This window comes from Trachymyrmex septentrionalis, unplaced genomic scaffold (assembly GCF_001594115.1).
Source record: "Trachymyrmex septentrionalis isolate Tsep2-gDNA-1 unplaced genomic scaffold, Tsep1.0 scaffold7, whole genome shotgun sequence".
NCBI classification, from domain to species: Eukaryota; Metazoa; Arthropoda; class Insecta; order Hymenoptera; family Formicidae; genus Trachymyrmex; species Trachymyrmex septentrionalis.
In genome coordinates, this window is record NW_017305884.1 from 118,891 (window position 1) to 138,632 (window position 19,742).

Sequence of the window (19,742 nt, forward strand, 5' to 3'; positions counted from 1 at the left end):
CAATATATGATCTATTCTTTTTGTTACAATTTTTAAAACTTCTACAACAGTATGATAAAAAAAGATCTATATATTTTATATATAAAGCTGATTCTGCAATGGATCGGTTGTCGAAAATCTTAAACAGTCTTAATCTAAATAGGTGACTATGACTTTTCGCATTTATAAGTAGTTAAATGTACAGCGGGTCATTTACCTCGATTAATAGGAAGGAGTAAAACTTTGGTCAATCTTAAGAAAATTGAGTAACTTGATCGATTCACCGATAAGATTTAGGACTACCGATTATAGACTCACTGTGGAATCATCATAAACAAATCAAAGCATATAACCTTAAACTTAATGTATAAATTTCTTACATCGGATGTCCAAACTTACCACTGTCATTCTTTTCAAGGAACGTGCACGAATTTGTAAACAACAACCCCAGTGACAGAATTAATCCTTTGAAGTGCACACTACTATGTCTGTTGACTGATTATAGGATAGAAATCGATAAATTGCGATTGACAATTAACCACGATCAAGCTTGATCGGCGTTGGTGAAACCGGTCCCTAAGGTCTGTTTTTTTACTGCTGCAAATATATGTTTGTTTCAACTTATTGCACCATGTGCACCAGTTCAGAGAGTGCAGCAATAAAAAGACAGACCTACAGTCATAGGCAGAAAGGTAGCGACATTTTTTTTTCGATTAATTTCACTAATTGACGAATCAAAAAATAATACACTACGAATGCTTTGAAGCATTCGTAGTGTAAAGTTACTAAATTTATAAAGTATCGCAATTGATTTCTGAAATGTTGCGTCAATATGGCGGAAGTTTCAAACATGATTGGTGGTATGGTAGAAAGAATATAAGGGTGAAACATTGCGCATAATGACGATAGCACTGGAAATAATTAGATATTATAATATCCTAGTATTTCTATGAAAGCTGTGTTCCAAATTTATTGCCAGCACTGAAATTACTACAGTTTACGTTACGTGCACTATAGATTTTTAGTAAATTTTGAAGCCTAAATAATACATAAATTAAGCATATTTTTTTGGTCATAAATAATTTTTTATTACTATTACTAATTACAATTAAAAAACATTTATTTACATATGGTTTTGTTTTTCTTAAATAAAGTATGTATATACAAATGCGTAAATTTGAAATGGCTCCATTTCAAAATGAAGGCGCGTTTGCAATACTCAATAAATCTAACTTTAGCTGAGAATTTTTTAGATTAATTTCTAGATGATTTCTTAGCACTCTTTCCAGTGCACTGACTACTTCTATTTTGACTTGAGGCAGTTGATAATAGTTGATACACTTTTAAATGCGTCTAATGCGTTAATTCACATATATAACTTAAATTTTGTTAATAAATAATTTACACGTTACTGCTCTGTGTTGGCTCTTATTGGCTTTTGTTCCTTTTTAAATTGTTCTTTTTAGATTTAGTCTTTAGAGAACCTATAACTTTTTTATTGTCTTATTGTTGTCATACAATCTTGTTAAGGTTACATACATTTATTCTAAAAAGAATTAGGTAACAATAGATAATTTCATTAAGCCAAAAAATAAATACTATCTATATTCAATGATTTCTATATATAGATGTCTTGTGTCATCTTGGTAGTCGTACTGTTTTTAAACATGGCTGGCCATACCTTTTTACAGCCTCTTCAATGAAAGCGTTCTCCATTTGTCTCACAATTTCATTAAAAAATAAATTTGACAAATGAGAATAAATGATGGACTTAAATTCGAAAGACAAGGAGAAGTCGATCACACATGTTTCGAAATTATTTTTCAGTCCAGGACTAAACAGCCATAGGGTATCTAAATGATGAAACAATCTGCCATCCTTACATTCGGCTTTAACTAGCTTTGGATATACTGTAGTCACTGTTGAAGTATAATTTTCATTTATAGGTGGGAACCCAATTACTAAATTGGCCTTCAAGAAGTCTTTGGTTTTCAAAGTAATCTCAGATTTTTTGCAAAAGGGTAAAAAATTTTTATAATTTCCCACATCGGCAACTACGTAGTACATTTTCTCCATTGAAAAGCTAAAGAACAAAAAAATTTGAATACTTGGATATATTCTATAACAAAAATATACAATTTATATACATATGATAATATACATATGAATTACTTAAATAGATCTGTTTCTTTTAGCTAAACTTATTGCACAATCATCTTTCCTCTTTTTTTGCCTATTGTGAGAAAAAAAAGAGAAAAGATGAATTGTGCAACAAGATCAATTAAAACAAACAGGTCTAATATGTCAAAATATAAAATAGTTTGCTTTAAATATAAATATTATTTTAAATATTATTTAATATAGTATAAAATAAAATAATAAAAATAAAAAAATAATAAATTAAAATAAAAAGATTATTAAAAAAATTTTTTCCTATCTATTCTTATTACCCTACTAATTTGCGACCTTCGTATTCTTTGGTTTTATGATTTGCTCGTGTTCTGTACATTCGCCACCAATTCCATTTAGAAGAGTCATATTTCCAAGGCAATGTTAATTGGGTCAGGATCAACGCGTGCCTAAAATGTTTTTAGAAAATAAGATAAAATGTTTTTACGGTTTTGCATCCTGTAGTTCAAAAATTAAAATTAAAATTAGGCTTACTTGATGCATTTTTGCATGATGTGAAAGAATCTGGCAGAACGTCATTCTGTCCTACAAACCAAGATATTAATTGATAAAGTTGACGATTATTCGAGTTAGGAAATATATGAGCATGCGCTGTTATCACATTTTCATTTATAGCCACATATGTATACGTTTTAGGCATTTCTCACAGTTTCAGATACTTTTCTGCTTTAAAAATAAAAATTATATAACAAAATAATTTATGCTTTTAAAGCAGAGAACTTGTGTAATTAAAGCAGAAAATATTTATTCTAGCCTCACTTACATGTCTTGTGTCCCTCTATGCCATCAATGTAACAGATTTCCTAATCTAAATAGTCATCAACTTTAACGAATAACATCTTTGTTCTCGAAAATCTCGGGCGATCTCTGAGCACAGCGACGCTTATTTCTGCTAGATTCTTTCGTTTCATGCAAAAGAAACGCCTAATTTTATTAATTTTTGAACTGCGGGATGTTAAACTATATAATTATAATTACATGAAATACATTACCTGTGCATGTCGAGTATAAAATATTCAATTATGTCACAATATAATTTAACAATACACGTTTAGCTTTAGCCTCTCACATATCAAAACCTCAAATAACCTAAAAATATAGGTGGCTGACGCCATTCTACGTTTAATTGGCGATGGTATAATGTAGGTACGTGACAATTGTAATCATAATTTTTTTGGTAATTATTTAGAATAACTCCCCCCTCCCTCACTCTCCACCTCAAATCTTAATAAAAATACACTTATTTGACATGTTTTCACTCAAAACGAACGAATCTGGCAAAAAAAAACGCGGCGGTCGGCTCCGACCGTTATTAAGCGTTGAAGTTGGAGACTTTAGAGGTTAAGATATCATCTCGATTCGATACAGCTCTATGTATAAGTTCTACATTAATTACACAAATTCACTGCTTTAAAAACTCAACTTCACTGCTTTAAAAACACAAAATGTTAATGCAAAGAATTTGTGTGCTTAAAGCAGTGAATTTATGTTTTGAAGCAGAGAATTTGTTTTTAAAGCAGTGAATTTGTGTGAGGTGATAATTAGTTGTGAGGCTTTCGTTTTTAGCACTTTGAGTTGTATTCAGTGAGAAAGTTAATATCGATACGACGGTACGTCTTGGACGTCAAAATTAGCTCAATGACTCTGATAAGGGTAAAAAATTCGATGTGTTTGAATTTCGATTTATTTTTGAGTTGCCTTAAATAAATGATAAATAATTGTTATTACAATTGTTTGTTCAATTGTAATATTATAATTATTGCACATATCCTTTTATACATAAAATCTCGATACGAGATTGATACGATATCAATATAATATTTTTGCTTTATTGAAAAAACTTCTCAATACGACATCGATCTGATGTCGTCAATTTTATGAGTCATTTTTTTATTGATAGAGAGAAAGAAAGAAATGACCAATCACATTGGTGAACAGATCGAATTATTGTTTAAATGCAATTGGTCACTTCTCTCTCCGAGATTTCGAATCGATTTCCAGCATTGTGGATACAGTTAAAACTTTAAAAATAGTGACCAATGGTGACCAATCAGACCGGACGATACGAGTAGTGGTGGTAAAAAAATTATTTTTTACGCCACTGTAAAAATCCCCTCATTGATTGGTCGCTGCTTCCACTGCTTGCTTGACGCTTGCATGTGAATGTACATACCTTTACATGACAGCATCGAGCATTGTGAGATTTCTATTCGTCAACTTTAATCACGTGACCTGTTTTTAGCGAATAGTAAAGTTCACAATACTCGACACTCGTCGCTTAACGCTCCTATGTACTCCATGGCACTTTTACGTTTTTGTATGTGCCATGGATTATTTTTCCACCATGAACCATGAACGGAATGTAACCCTTGTCGGTTCTTGCGTTTGAAGTGCTTTCAAGTTCGAATCATGCAGAATTTAACCAAGTACTCGAAGCGATATTATATGGCGCCAAGTCGAATATTTAATTTCCCATCCAAAAGAATTTATTTTCCCAACGAAAAACTGGTTTACAACGTCAAACACTTGAATTACGCGCACAATAATGAAGCTCATAGGTTATTTCTTTCTATGTCTTATCATGTAAGTATCAACATGTTTCTGTGATCTTTTATTCCGATTTCTATTTATTTAATAAATTAATTTTTAATTTGTTTCAATAAGTAAACTGCCTGCAATATGTCAACAGATTGGCAGCAGATATTGCAATAGATTATGTGCATTTAAATTTAAGATACCATATCTCAATTACCAAAAATATAAAAATTTGATAAAATGTTCTATTATTATGTATGAATATCTGTGTAAAATTTAAGTACAATTCTTTCATTGATGTAAGTTATTTAATTTTTTTGTTTACCTTGATTCTTATATAAAATTTTGTATTACATATTTGTAAATTTGATAAGGTTGTAGCTTTAGGAATTAAATTATATTTTTCACATATGCTATTAAAACTCATATAAATATTCTTGTTCATTTTTGTGAATCTATTCATTTCAAAGTTATTTGCCTAAAACTGAGGCCTGTTCTTTTTAGCTTCTTTTTTTCTTATCTTACAGATTTCATCTTTTCTCTTTTTTTTCCAAGGAATTGATTGACAAGATTTTAGCGAAAAAGAACAGCCCTATGGTAATTGTGCTATAAAAAGTTAAATTATTAAATTATTATTTGTATATTATAATTAAATGAACATTATTGCGTTGAAAATTATTCATTTTGTTTTATACAATTGGTTTCAGGACATATTTATAACAAAAATTTTTGATTGATATTTGCTAATATTGTACAGCTAAAACATTCTTAAACTCTTGTTTAATCAGCACAGCAGAATTTGTGATATAATCTATGATCTGTTTTCTGTTCCTGCACTAGACTGCATTAGAACTGTTCCTCTCTTTTGACACATATCTAACTTTCAAACATATCTAACTTTAAGTTGCAAAAGTGTACATTAGTTCAGCCACAAAAAACAGACCTCCAATTAACAGATTGTTGACAAAAGTCAAATAGAATCGATTCATTATTTTGTGTGTATATATATTAAAATGGAATCATTTAAATAGCAATGAAAGAGGGGGAGCAGAGTTTGCTTAGTTTCTGTAGTTAATTGATTACATTATGTTAGATTCTTTATATTTTTGCTCTGACATTCTATTGACAAAATTTGTAGCAGATACTTACAAAATCTATTTTTGACAGATTTGGCTATTCCAGTGTAATAATAATCAGCCTGAACGATCTTTATATAGCTATAATATGGATATATTTGAAAAAAATCATTAATGAGAATATGCATCTATATAATTAAATTTGTTTGGAAACAGATTTTACAACGCATCTGCTATAAATGTTGTCAGAAAAAATCCAATAAAAGTAGCGAAATTTATTAATATAGAATATGGTGGCAAATTTAATGCAAATATCGAGCAGTCTGCTATTTCACAATTTAAATAATATATTTTATTAAAATGGTTACAAAATGATAGATTCTATCTAGTTTCTACTAATAATCTGTTATAAGATTTATGTCAGCAGTCTCTAGCAGAACACAAGCTCTTAATGCAAGTGCAACTGCCAATCTGTCGTAATATTCTATTTGAATCTGATTGCAAACTGCTAGATGTATGTTAGTATGTTAATAATTTGCTGGATTTGTTTTTAGGCTTATAAGAAAATTCGTAAAGAATTTCATACTGTACAGTCGACATTGTTGTATAATAGTAAATGTAGCTTTTCTCCAAGATTTAATAGTATCAGATATTTTAATACTACATGTAGTAATTCCAATAAACAATCACCTAAGAAATCAGGCGTAGATAATTCAGACAAGAAGCCTGATGAAAATGAAGATGTGAAATCAGTTATCACTAAGCTCTCCATGTGGCTTATGATTATATACGTTACATTAATTGCATTGAAATACCACATAGAAATGTATTCAAATTCAGAAGTAAGTTTTTTATCAACAAACATTTGTCATAGGAATTATTTAAGAAGTATGAAGTATTACAATGTTTACATAGCCTGCAGCTTCTGTCTCCTGGAATGAATTTGTATACGACATGTTGAATAAAGGAGAAGTCGAAGCGATTATTGTAAATCCTACTATTGACCATGTTATAATTGTGGTGCACGATGGTGCTATTATTAAAGGAAAGAGAAGCTTGTACAAGAGATATCATATGGCTGTTCCAAGTATTGAGAATTTTGAAGAGAAACTTAGGAAGGTGGAAAAAAATCTTGGCATAAAAGCGGGTAAATAAATCACTTGCAAAATATTAATAAACATCAAGCACTAGAATGACAATCTTTTAATAAAATGTTTTAGGCCGAGGAGTACAAGTAATTTACGAAAGGAAGATAGAATATATAGCGAGTGTTATAAGACTTGTACTTATTGCGTTGATAGCCGCCATCGCTTTTAATTTTGTGAGAAAACGTTTCTCTTTTAAACCTTTCGAAATTATTTCGCAAATGAAACAGGCAAAATTTACTTTAGTCGAACCGTTGATGGGAAAGGGTAAAGGTGTACGTTTTGGGGATGTAGCTGGATTAAAGGAAGCTAAAATAGAAGTGATGGAGTTTGTTGATTATCTGAAAAAACCAGAACGGTACAAATTACTGGGCGCTAAAATACCACAAGGCAAGTGCACTAAACACACACACATTTATATAAACATCATTCTAAGTTTATGTCATAAAATTAAATTCTAAAAATATAATCCTATTTTCAGGCGTTTTACTTTTGGGACCTCCTGGGTGTGGTAAAACATTACTAGCTAAAGCTGTGGCGACTGAAGCGAGCGTTCCTTTCTTATCTATGAATGGCTCAGAATTTATTGAGGTATTCGGTGGTTTAGGTGCTGCTCGAGTCAGAGATTTGTTTAAAGAGGCTAAAAAGAGGTTTGTCTGTTTCTTTCTTAAGTTTATTTTAATAATTACTTTAATATTTGCTTTAATTCCTTAGAGCACCAAGTATTATATACATCGATGAAATTGACGCAATTGGCAAAAAACGTTCAGAAAGTTCACTCGGAGTTGGTGACCGAGAATCTGAACGAACGTTGAATCAACTTTTAGTCGAAATGGATGGGATGATAGTAAAAGAAAATGTCATTATATTGGCCTCAACGAATAGGGCGGATGTATTGGACAAGGCATTATTGAGACCTGGCAGATTTGATCGACACATTTTAATCGATCTTCCCACGTTGGAGGAAAGACAGCAGATCTTCGAGACTCATCTAAAAAAAATATCTCTAGAAGATAAACCTTCGAAATATTCGAGATATCTAGCTTTTCTTACACCCGGTTTCAGTGGTATTGTATTTATTTATTTTAAAAAGAGCTTTATATAAACATTATTTCAATAATTGTACGAATAAATAATGTTTCAGGTGCTGACATAGCAAATGTTTGTAACGAAGCCGCACTACATGCTGCGAGGGATAAGAAGAAACAAGTAGACAATAATGATCTTACATACGCAATTGACAGAACGATTGGTGGTTTGACAAAAAGAAATAATCCGTTAACACCATCCACGAAACGCATCGTCGCCTATCATGAGGCTGGTCATGCATTAGTAGGATGGTTAATGGAACATACCGATGCCTTGCTCAAAGTAACGATAGTGCCACGAACAAATTTAAAACTGGGATTTACGCAATATACTGAATCTGATCAAAAGCTCTATAATAAAGAGCAACTCTTCGAACGCATGTGTATGACATTAGGTGGTCGAGTCGCGGAATATGTGACATTCGATAAAATCTCGACAGGCGCCGAAAATGATTTGAAGACTGTGACAAAAACGGCATATCTTCAGGTCCAACAATTTGGAATGAGTCCAGCTGTGGGTTTAGTTTCTTTCGAGAAAGAATATATTAATATGGTATGGAATAGTATTTTTGTGTGAGTTTTTTGTTTATTATATTTGCGAGCATATCATATTTAATTTATCTTTTTTAGAAAAATAAGCCATATAGTAAAAAGTTAGCAAATTTAATGGATGCCGAAGTAAGAAGAATAATAGGCGAAGCATACGAACAAACTAAACAGTTGCTTTTGGATAACAAAGACAAATTAGATACAGTATGTATATTTGGACATACATTTAGGATTATAATTAAACAATAATGCATTAGCTTGCGTAAAGCCCCTCCAATTATCTTACTCTTGATATATATTGTCAAAATCATAAAACTGAGAAACAATTAAAAAGTTTTACTGGTTGTTTATTAAAAAGTTATTAACAAAAGAAGTTTCAAAATTAGTTTTCTAACACCATGCGTGTTGAACATATTTGTTAAACATATCTATTGTATTGAATATATATTGTTTCATACAAACACCATTAGAGAGAGAGGAGGGGGGAGGGAGGGAGGGGGGAGAGAGAGAGAGAGAAAGAATCAGACTACGAGTTGACAATTACTATTGACGGTTCTATTTCAGCCAATTACGATGGATTCGCTACACATCGTGATTTATTTAAACAGAACTGGGCAACCAATTAATCGTAATCGTCAATCCATAGTCTGTTACGAGCATTAGGGCTCCGGAAGAAGCAAGTATCTCCCAGTATGTAATGCACTCGGGTGAAGAAAGGGAGGAGGCAGTTCACCCTTCTCCTTGCCTATCATATTAACCTATAATAACTTTTAATTGTGACGAAAAATATAATAGGAATTAAAGTGTATTGTAATTAAAAAAAAAAAAGAATATGAATGAGTATGTATCATCGATATCAATATATGCTATGGTTTTGCTTGTAGCATGCATGATATGCCCTTACTTTATTCAATATTTTCAGTTTTCATTATTTTTAGTATATTATAGACTAATTTATATTTAAAAAAGTAAGGTGAAGATTCAGAAGAAACGGTAGTGTCTCGGCGTTATATTCAATATACGCCATTGCTTTGCATAGAGAGCTGTCTTGATCTTTTCAATTTTTATTATTTTAGTATTTTGCAGACTCATTCATTTAATAAGATGAAGATTTAATTTAATACATAAATAGGCATGCACATTCGTACAAAAATATAAAGCAAGATTTCACATAGGCTAACACACAATAACCAAAAATCATCTTTTTTTAAAACTTTTGTTAAAACTTTGATAAACAACGGCTACAACCTTTTGAATGTCACAATTATGATCTTGACATGTGTAAAGGTCAAGGTGGAGGTTGCCTAAAAGAAGTTTTACTAAATATTTTTATTGAGCACAGCTTGCAGGAGCTCTATTGAAGAAGGAAACATTGTTCTATGATGACGTAGAAAAATTAATTGGACCGCCACCCTATGGAAAGAAGCGACTTGTAGAACCAGCAGAATTTGAAAATTCTGATCCAGCTAGAGAATCCCCCTCGGTAGAGAGAGAAAATGTAGAGTAAGAAATGTATTAAAATTGTTTATATAGATATTTATATTCTGTATAAAAATTAGTAAGAAATAAAATATATTGAATATATTAAATTATTTTTTTATAAATTTTGTAGATTTGTAAAATACCTTTTGTTTCTTTCACTCACTCACTCACTCACTCACTCACTCACATACGCACGCATACACACACATACGTGCGCGCGCACACTATGCGTATATTCTTTACTCATGTATCATGAATCGCATCTAATTTATTTCTATAGCCCAAAACTAAATAGTAATAATAATTAAAATCATGGAAATGGAAGAATTATATTTTTATTTCATTATTTAATTAAGTAGAAACAAAGTTTTGCTATGACACATACATAATTGAAAAATATAGGAAATGTAGATTTAAAAAATTGTTAAATCTAAAATGCTTCATATGGTCAGTACTTTTTCTCATTTTCAAGTACTTTTTTCTCATTTTTTTTCAATAAAAATAGATACACGTACTTTTCTTTTTAAATATATATATATATATATATATATATTGTGTATGAATAACTAAGATATACTTTATGTCGAAAAATTAAATATTGTTTTGAACTTTAATGGGCATTTTTGTTATGAATTTTAGAAAAATCATTACAAGATTAAATATGCAGCAAAGTAGATATTTTTAAGTACTTGCACTTGATTCGTTTTTATACAAAAAATATTTATATGTCAAACATGTTGTGTAAGAAATTGCAACTCAAGCTGCTTATCTGTGGTTCTTATTAATCATGAAATAATTTATATTTCGGAAAAATCATTATTTTATCAATATTAAAAAGAAAGATTAAAAATATAAATTCTAAAAAATTATTTAGATTATTTAATAATTTATAATATTTATATTAAGATGATATAGTTATTAGCAGTAATCATTAAATTAAGAAAAGATAGTTTATCGCAATACAATGTGATCAATTTTGTCAAAATAAAGTTGATCAGACTATATTAGTTTATAACGTTACTTATGTACATAGCATAGCTAAAATAAACAAAATAGAATATATTATACTTAAAAAAAAAATATATAAGGAATAACGGTAATAATACAACGATACAATTGTATGTCTATGCCACACATTACTGTGGCCGGAGGGGGGGGAGGTGGGATATCTTGAATAAGCGAAATAATATTGCATATTTATCATTGGCATTATAAATTGTAGGAACAGTTAGCGTTTACTCGAAGTTTCGAACTAAGGACGATTTTGATTTTTTATTTGTGCCTTGCCAAGGCGCCTATTATGGAACAAGTCAGAATGAATTCCGATCGATATTATTTCCCTTAGAAAACACAATAAAAATAGGGAATAATTGAATAACTATCATCGGAATCAATTCCGAATAATTCGTATAATATGTACCCAGTTCTTTAAGCATGCACCTCTACAGGGAATGAAAGTAACTATTTACTGTAACTGCCGTTACTTAGTTGCTTAGTTACCTTGCTGTAATAACGATTTGGTAATAACGTTGTAAATTTTTTATGATGTTAATGTAATATGAGAATTGGAACACAGTCAGTAGTTACTTATAACATATAGGAAAAGGCATTCGTTAGTAAAAAAATAACTCGTAATTTGTAACTCATTATTTTTTAATGTAACTTGTAAGGAGTAACTTTACTCATTACAAGTTATTTATTACTTTTTTTAATAACGCGTAATGGCAATTTACTTTTCAAAATGACTTCTGGGGTAACTCTCCAGCGCTTAGTTAATCATTATTGCAGTCATAAAAAATTGCAACATTATTATAAAAAATTGTTATTATAAAAAATAACTGTAAAAGTAACGGAAAAGTAACTTACATTCTCTGCACCTCTATCACATTTAATATCGATACTTATTGTTTAACAATTAAATCTTTGATAACTCCATTAAGAGCTCGCTCCAAGTGCGAGCCGTCCCAATAAACCTTCCCACAATGCTCGCAAATGTAAAAAATCTGTACATTTTTCAGTACGTTTAGTGGGACTTTATCAATTTGTATTCGCATGTTGTATCTGGTCGTACATGCGTCAATGTCAAGAGTATCTATGGATAAACGCCATGTACGATGTTCGCTATTTGTAAAATGATTATTTGGATTTCGAACAACTTCATCAAAATCATCGTTCAAATCGGAATTATCAGCATCTGTTTCTAATGTATTATCAGCTCGATTAGGTAATACTCGATAATTGTTTCTTCTTATAATTTTTACGAAACTAGATAAAAATAAAATTTTTATTATATGCAATTGAAAAAAAGGAAAAGAAGTAATGTATATAAATAAGTCAATAATTCAATAAATTAATTCACCTTTGCATAAGACGATCCATTAGTTTCTTTGGAACTTTCACGAATTCATCGAAATTACATATTTGGCATCGGCTGAAAATATCATTCTGTGTTACCACAATACTGAAGTAATTTAAAACTTCACATAGTTGGTTGTCAGCTGTGTCGGCCATTATTCTATAGCAATTCTCCAGCGGTAGATACTGCTTAAACTAATAGAGAATATTAAAATAAGATTTAAATTAAAGTTAACATAATACAAGAATAGATCTTACTTTTTCATAATTCTTGTTACGCGTTAGTAGAATCCTATTTTCGCGCATTGCCAATCTCGCGGAATCATCTCCTCCTTGATCAAATAATACATGTATACAATCTATACCACACATGCGCAATTTGCTGCTTAAACCACCCAACATTGAATCGCATACAACGCGCCATGTATGTGCAGGAATTGAATCGCAATTCCGTCGCTGTATGTGCTCGGGTTTATTCGTATTATTTTGTCTATTTGGAATATTTCGTCTACCTTGAATATCTTCCCATCTATCCTGTTTGTCATATCTATTATAATTATCGCGTCTACCTTGATTACCACCACGTCTACTCTGGGGATCATATTTATTATGATTATCATAATTATCATATCTTTTCTGATTGTCGTATCTTCCGTTGGATGTTTGATTCATTCTGACATTTGCGTGTTTATTCTGATTATGATTATCATATCGTCTTTGGTCATCGCGTCTTCTATCATTAATTATTTGGATTATTCTAGTATGCGCACTTCTATCACGATTATGATTATCGTGATTATCATATTTTCTCTGGTTATCGTATCTGTTGTCACTGGTTGATTCACGATATACAGATCTATTTTGATTCTGTTTATTATACCCATATTTGAATGCAGATTTGTGTGCTATACCATATTTTGGTGAAGTTCCTACTACATTCATGCGATAATCCTCATTGTCTCTATTAGGTATTGGTGGATTTGAATATGTATATTTCTATAAAACAGTCAATAATGAAATAATATGAGAAATATAATTACATGAATTTAACATATTTTGTTAACCCTCTATCTGCAATCCGTTTTGGCAAACAAAATTTCATTTTTAAATTTTTTCAAAATAAAGAAAACGGCAAAGTCTCTAGTTCCCCCTTTCTAAAATATTTTGTTAAAAAAATCCATCTGGTAATGTTTTAACCCTGAATTTGTCCACATTTCTTGAAGAACTATAATAAAAAAAAAAGGAAAAAAAAAAGGAAAAAAAACCTTGGACTGGACAGAGAGAATAAAAATATGATTGCAGACGAGGAGTTAAAATATTTATTCTTATACAAAAGAAGATAAAAACAAACATATTGTATATATTTAAATAAATCAATTATTCTATATCTTTGTAGAATAATATATAGCAAAGGAAGAAATAAAGATATACATCTAACAACAAAAATAATTTTCCTTCATAATAAAGATAATATTTTCGTCAGATTATATGGAATATTTTTCATCTTTAAATAAAAAAAATTACCACTTTTTTTTACTAAAGCATTATTATGTTACATTCATATATTAATATAATTTATTGCAACTTATACCTTATGTGCAGTTTTATTCATATTAGTCTTTGTATGTGCATGCGGAATATGCTGTATTTCAGCGCAAATATCTTCAAATGGTATGGCCATATCTGCTGAATAATCTGCTAGTACATTGTATATTTCCAACAAACAATATGCGTCTAATGCTGTCACATAATAAAAACACACACACACACATATATGTAGTAATGGAAAAGATCATATATTAATTAAATTAAATAGAAGATAGAAAAACGATTACTAACCAGCGTATATTATTTGACTTTCCCTCAATGGTCTCAGTTCCCAATTTGAAAACTGATCAGACTTATCGAGTCTTTGTCCAAAACATAATTCCACAAGTTTACTTAAACTTCTGTTTGTAAAATTTGGATCACCTTTATATGGGAAAACAAAATTGTATTCTTCTACTAATTTTCTCCATAAAAGCATCAAATCAAGATATCCTTGGCCATGTGTTTTAATGGACGATAAGGCAGGTAAACTATTACGTATTACAGTCATGTCCTGTGCTATTCCAAAGCCTATATGAAAAATTATTATTATATTATTATTAATATATACTTTCAATATCTCTGACATTTGTATTATTGAATGTCATTTATATCATAAAATTAATTCTATTTCCAAAATAAGTGTAAAATGTAACACATGTATACATTGTATCAAAATATGTATTAAAATAATACAGACAATATACTATTTTAGATAATTGAAAACACATACCAATCTTGATAATATCTTTATTTCCGAATAATACAAGACCAAGTTCATTCCAGAGTTCAAGTAATTTATCGCCAATAGTAGTTATATCCAGAATGTAAACGTTATCCTCAGTAGCTACTTGCATAAGTGCTAGTTCAGGTTGTTTAGTTCCTGATAAAATATATGTATTTTACTTTAATTAAAGTTATATATTGTTCTGAAACTTATTTACATGTTTAAGTTTTAATTATAATTACCAAAGCTAGGTTTCCACTCTAAATCAATTCCAACTATATTAACATCCCTCAATCCATTATCAAGGAATTCTTCGAATAATCGTCCATCATCTACTAATTTGATATTTTCTCTCGGTAATTTTAAAATATGATAATTTACATTATCCTCACTTGGTTCCCAAGTTTTATCTCTACTTGTCGAAGCGCCCTCATTTACCACTGAAAACTATAATATTATAGATATTTTTCAAAATGCAAATATAAAAATATAGATAAAGGCATTACATGGTGCATTCTGTTCTTCTATATGTACAATAGCCCATGGCCATTCATCTTTAGGTATTTCGTACTCCTTTGCCCAATATAATCCTTCTTGTGCATCATTAGCGTAAATTAACATACTTAGTAACTCTGTTTGTAATTTGGCATCGTTTCCTACTGCTTCTCTTACCATTTCTCTCCAACTGGCAATATCTATATAACAAAAAAATTACATAAAAAAATTTTTTATTTTTATGTGAGATTAACCTTTCTAAATCATAATATAGAAAAAGTTATCTATCATAATATAGATAATTACTTAAACTATTATCCACATAGCGCTTATGTATAAGGAATTGCAATGCTCCTTCGTTTCGTTTTGTATTTAAATGAGGGCATACATCGGGTGATAAATTATATTGCTTTATTAAACGTGCAATAAGCTTGGTTATTGGGCGAATTTGTGTCAATGATATCTTAACTTCTGGTATATCATTTGTACTGAAAGAATTCACTTCAGTAAAAATCTCCATTATATAACAATTATCATCAGATTTGAGTGTTCAATAAAAATGAATATATTACTTACTAAACAAATTGTTCCAATATAATCTGTACATTTTTTCCCGGTGCTATTAAATTGTCTAAATAAGTTGTTAAGGATTTTTGAACCTCTGGACAGCCTGTCAAAAATTTGTCAACTATTTGTAATTTATTTTGTAGTATGAGAGGTAGTAATAATATTTGTGGATCCATAAAATGACTTTGCAATTGTAGCATTGCTATATATTGTGCAGCTTCTTTATATTCTTTTTCTTGTATTATATCCTAAAAAAATATATGTATGTATATCATATCAGGGTTGGAAAAAAAAGTAACTGATATATATATATATATATTTGTGTATACAAAAAGATTATTATATTTCTAGCAACACACCTCTATTGTATGTAGGAATATATCTTTATGTTCTACAAAATCATATATAATAGATATTTTCTCCATTAACACCATCTGTTTCATATGTTTCTGTCTTACTAATTTAAATGCTGCTAGTTTCAAATCAGGGACAAGAAATTCCTTGTATCCTTCCTTCCTTTCTTCTATCCAATTTGAAAACTCTTCTATCACTGAAATACAGTCGAAATTACAAGAAGCCTATGATTTTAAAAAGATTAGAATTGAAGTTTATTACACATGATATATCTTTCTCTCTCAAAATATTGTCTAACAATTACAGGAAATTACTTTTATAAATTATCAACATTGAGAAACATGTTATCTTAATTTTTATATGTAGAAACAAAAATAAAAACGTATTTTGATTTATTTATATGTATTTTTTTTCATATAATTATCAAAGTCGTTAGAGATGTATGTTCTTAACACAAATTATTACAAGTATTTCTCCAATGTTAGCCAAGTTAATACAAAAAATATAACTGTTATATACCATATATATTGCAAACATATTTTATACAAAAAGGAGAAAAAAAATAAACCTGCAAATGCAAGTGACTTGCTGTTTGTCATGTGATCAAAATCCGAAACGTTGACCATAATCCTTAATGTGCTAAGATATGGATTTGGAGCCGTCTCGAAGTAATCAGTCAATGTTTTGCTGACACCATCGCATTTTTTCCCTACGATTGATACGATTGCACATTTTAATATACACGATCGAGTGACAAACGTAGGAGATAAAATTAAATGCTTACACAGCGTCCACATTCGATGCAGAGTATCGAGCCATATCTTCGTGGCTTCATCAATAGAAGAAAAGAACAACAAGTCCATATCAGTCTTCTGATGTCGATTCATCACTTGGAAATTCTTGACGATTTTGAATTTCGTCCGTCGTTGACCAATATGTCGGTTGTCGAGAATATAGCAAATTCGGATATTCTCGACTTGGAAATACTCCAAAAGTCGACAATAGAGAATATCATGGAAGAACACGGATAATTGTAATATAAGAAACAAGAGAATAACAAAGAGATGATACTCATTGACGCGCTACGTCGTAATATCAACGAGAAAAAATGTTGGCCGAGACTCCTTATCTACCCACCCATCTTCGTACTCTATCGTATCGTATCGTAGTACATACATACAGTATCGTATCCTCTGAAGTTTGCGCCACTAGTGTTGTTCTCAAAGGCCTAGTGCCTTAATTTACATCGATCTCACTTGATACTCGTACCAACTAGTAACTTTTTTAAGCCGACGACACATGATGTTTGTTATCCTGCTAGATTAGGGTTTAATATTAATTAGTTGACAAAGATCTCTATTTCACCGAGGGTTTTAGGGAGCCTTTATATTGGTCGTAAGTTCAGATCTACAATAAATTTTTAAGCCTTAAGCCATAAGAAATGAACGAATCATAGTCGATTATTCTTCTTGCATTCAATTGTAATTGATCAGTTTCTTAAGATGCCTTTTCGTGCTGATATTTAACGCTTTTTGGAGTTAAAATAAGTCACGTAATAAAAATTGATGACTATCAAAGTGTCAATAGGTGCATCCAGAAGCACGATTGCTCATTGAGCGCTCAGTGAACTTTTGTATCTGTTTGATCTATATTTTTAGTTCTAACGGAATATATCAATCAGATGCAAAAGCTTACTGAGCGCTCAGTAAGCAGTCATACTTCTGGATGCACCCAATGAGTGCATTCAGAATGACAACCGCTCACTAAGCGCTCAGTGAGCTTTTTCATTTGATTGGTCTATATTTTAGGATCTAATAAGAATATGCCATTCAAATGAAAGAGCTCATTGAGCGGTTAACGTTCTGGATGCACCCAATTTTGATCATATGGTTTATTTTGACGTTGAAATTGAACGTCGAGCGTTAGCATAAAAAGACATCTTTACAGCTTAATGAGCCTTCTACAATAAACCATTAGTTATAAATCAGACGTCAAAAGTGCTAAAAATTGACGACTGTAATTGATCAATTTTTAGCTTCTGATTTCTGATTTGTCACTATGTAATGGCTTGTTGTAGAAGGTTCATAAGATTTGTTCTACAATACGGTCGTAAGCAGAAAGCCGTAAGAAATTAACCAATTATAATCGATTATCTTCTCACACTTAACTGTGATTGGCCAATTTCTTACGGTTTACAACTTGCGACTCTATTGTAGAACAGGCATAAGGGATCTGTCGCAGCATGAAAATTTCTGTAATCCGAATTTATAATAGATTTTTAAACTTTAAGTCATAAGAAATGGACAAACCACAATCGATTATTCTTCTGGCATTCGGTAATCGGCTGTAATTGGTCGGCAGTTTCTTACGGCTTATTACTTAAAACACCTATTGTAGTTCCGGACTAATGTCTACTGCACACTGGACATGATGAGCATGAGCGACGGGCGATGTCCAATTAAACCTTTGCTTTTTCTCATATGACGATGTAAAACAGAATTCTCATTGGATGTCGCTCGTTGCGTCCAGCGTACAGCAGGCATAAAGCTATATTAGACGGAGAGGGCAGAGATTTAGAAAGAGATACCGTGTTCTCCCTTCCATCGTGGAATTGACCAATCGCATTGCTCATGCGATCAAATTGGTCAAATGTGATTTGTTATTCTTTCTCTGTCTCGGATCGATTTCTAGCATCGTGGACACGAGGCTTTAGAAATTAGACCCCGACCCCCGCTGACTCGCTGAGTGCCCGCTGAGAACTCGACTAACTGTTCATATTCATGTAATATAGGAGTGTTACTTATTCTGATCCTTAGTACAAAGTAACTGGGTAATAATTGTTTACTTCAGCATACAGAATTATAAAAAATACATCAATTAACGTGTTTTTTCGCGAAATGAATAAATCTGGTAAAAATGTGTCGCTCTACCCCGTGAACCGAAATATTAATCGTTAAAATTGACGATTCTTCAGGTTAAAGAAATCTGTCACAGCTACGAAAAAGATCCTCTTTTGTTCTTGCTGTGTGTGAAAAGTTATAAACTTGTAGAATCATTTATGGGTTTTCAACTCGGTACACTAAGCGAAATTTAATTAAAAAAAGAATTGATTGGTTTGGCGGACGGGGGAAACGGGAGTGGGAGAGAGAGTGGGAGCGGGGCGGGAATCTTTCGCTATCCTTGACCTTGACGCGTACATGCGCTTGTACTTTGCAAATTGCGATTGGTAATCGCAAAAGTTGCGGAGAATTCCGTTCCTCTCCCGCCTTCTAGCCCGCGGCGAGGGAATAAAGAAGGGATTTTCCGCTATCAGAGCAGATCAAATGATCAGAGAAGGATCCAGAAAGGTCTTTTCATAGCCGACAGTTTTCCTAACCTGAATAATCGTCAACTTTAACGATTAATATTTCGGTTCACGGGGCAGAGCGACATCTTATTTCGGTTAGATTCTTTTATTTCATGCAAAATTGCATCGACTGAAATCGAATTTCATCAAAATTAAAGTGGGTAGGAATATTCTAAATAATTATCGAATTTATGTCTGTTCATTACCAGATAATGGGTGCTTTTCAGCAAGGGCACAGTCGGACATAGTGTAACAGATTGAATCATT

The 19,742-nt window shown here is 31.1% G+C and overlaps 5 protein-coding genes across 13 annotated transcripts in view; 2 read left to right on the plus strand and 3 right to left on the minus strand.

Moving 5' to 3' along the window:
- LOC108753434 (ragulator complex protein LAMTOR3-A) overlaps positions 1-456 on the minus strand; it is a 3,723-nt gene extending 3,267 nt beyond the window's left edge. The window contains exon 1 of the mRNA XM_018494991.1: positions 379-456. Within this exon, the coding sequence (XP_018350493.1) occupies positions 379-387 (9 nt within the window). The 5' untranslated portion in view covers positions 388-456. The remainder of the gene's footprint in view (positions 1-378) is intronic.
- On the minus strand, positions 387-3,593 carry LOC108753432 (coenzyme Q-binding protein COQ10 homolog B, mitochondrial). 6 transcript variants are annotated; one of them, XM_018494986.1, is made up of 6 exons: positions 3,162-3,593; positions 2,933-3,068; positions 2,644-2,689; positions 2,430-2,558; positions 1,661-2,062; positions 387-576 (listed from the first exon to the last, which is right to left on the minus strand). In XM_018494986.1, exons 3-6 carry the CDS (start codon positions 2,658-2,660, stop codon positions 462-464), a joined length of 663 nt encoding a protein of 220 aa, XP_018350488.1. In that variant the 5' UTR covers positions 2,661-2,689; positions 2,933-3,068; positions 3,162-3,593; the 3' UTR covers positions 387-461. The 6 variants fall into 6 exon arrangements, with proteins under 6 accessions (XP_018350488.1, XP_018350486.1, XP_018350487.1 ...); XM_018494984.1 differs by having other exon boundaries at positions 2,644-2,694; XM_018494985.1 differs by having other exon boundaries at positions 2,644-2,694; positions 2,933-3,093.
- An 852-nt stretch (positions 3,594-4,445) lies between these two features.
- The window catches only part of LOC108753594 (paraplegin), a 15,943-nt gene continuing 646 nt past the window's right edge, over positions 4,446-19,742 (plus strand). The window contains exons 1-9 of one of the 3 annotated variants that reach the window (XM_018495316.1): positions 4,446-4,752; positions 6,335-6,622; positions 6,696-6,927; positions 7,001-7,315; positions 7,407-7,575; positions 7,640-7,992; positions 8,070-8,566; positions 8,644-8,824; positions 16,568-16,573. In XM_018495316.1, coding sequence (XP_018350818.1) covers positions 4,579-4,752; positions 6,335-6,622; positions 6,696-6,927; positions 7,001-7,315; positions 7,407-7,575; positions 7,640-7,992; positions 8,070-8,566; positions 8,644-8,811 — 2,196 coding nt within the window. In that variant the 5' untranslated portion in view covers positions 4,446-4,578 and the 3' untranslated portion in view covers positions 8,812-8,824; positions 16,568-16,573. Of the gene's footprint in view, positions 4,753-6,334; positions 6,623-6,695; positions 6,928-7,000; positions 7,316-7,406; positions 7,576-7,639; positions 7,993-8,069; positions 8,567-8,643; positions 8,825-9,126; positions 9,329-9,904; positions 10,100-16,567; positions 16,574-19,742 lie in introns of those variants that run through there. The other 2 variants (XM_018495315.1, XM_018495314.1) reach the window with 2 other exon arrangements.
- LOC108753593 (exonuclease mut-7 homolog) lies at positions 11,130-17,281 on the minus strand. The gene is made up of 13 exons (XM_018495312.1): positions 16,914-17,281; positions 16,698-16,838; positions 16,135-16,325; positions 15,785-16,023; positions 15,515-15,696; positions 15,220-15,408; positions 14,956-15,153; positions 14,720-14,869; positions 14,239-14,517; positions 13,991-14,139; positions 12,658-13,395; positions 12,404-12,594; positions 11,130-12,309 (listed from the first exon to the last, which is right to left on the minus strand). Exons 1-13 carry the CDS (start codon positions 17,014-17,016, stop codon positions 11,946-11,948), a joined length of 3,114 nt encoding a protein of 1,037 aa, XP_018350814.1. The 5' UTR covers positions 17,017-17,281; the 3' UTR covers positions 11,130-11,945.
- LOC108753595 (HIG1 domain family member 1A, mitochondrial-like) overlaps positions 18,869-19,742 on the plus strand; it is a 2,170-nt gene continuing 1,296 nt past the window's right edge. The window contains exon 1 of one of the 2 annotated variants that reach the window (XM_018495317.1): positions 18,869-18,959. The gene's annotated coding sequence lies outside the window, so the exon portion shown is untranslated. Of the gene's footprint in view, positions 18,960-19,292; positions 19,637-19,742 lie in introns of those variants that run through there. The other variant, XM_018495318.1, reaches the window with a different exon arrangement.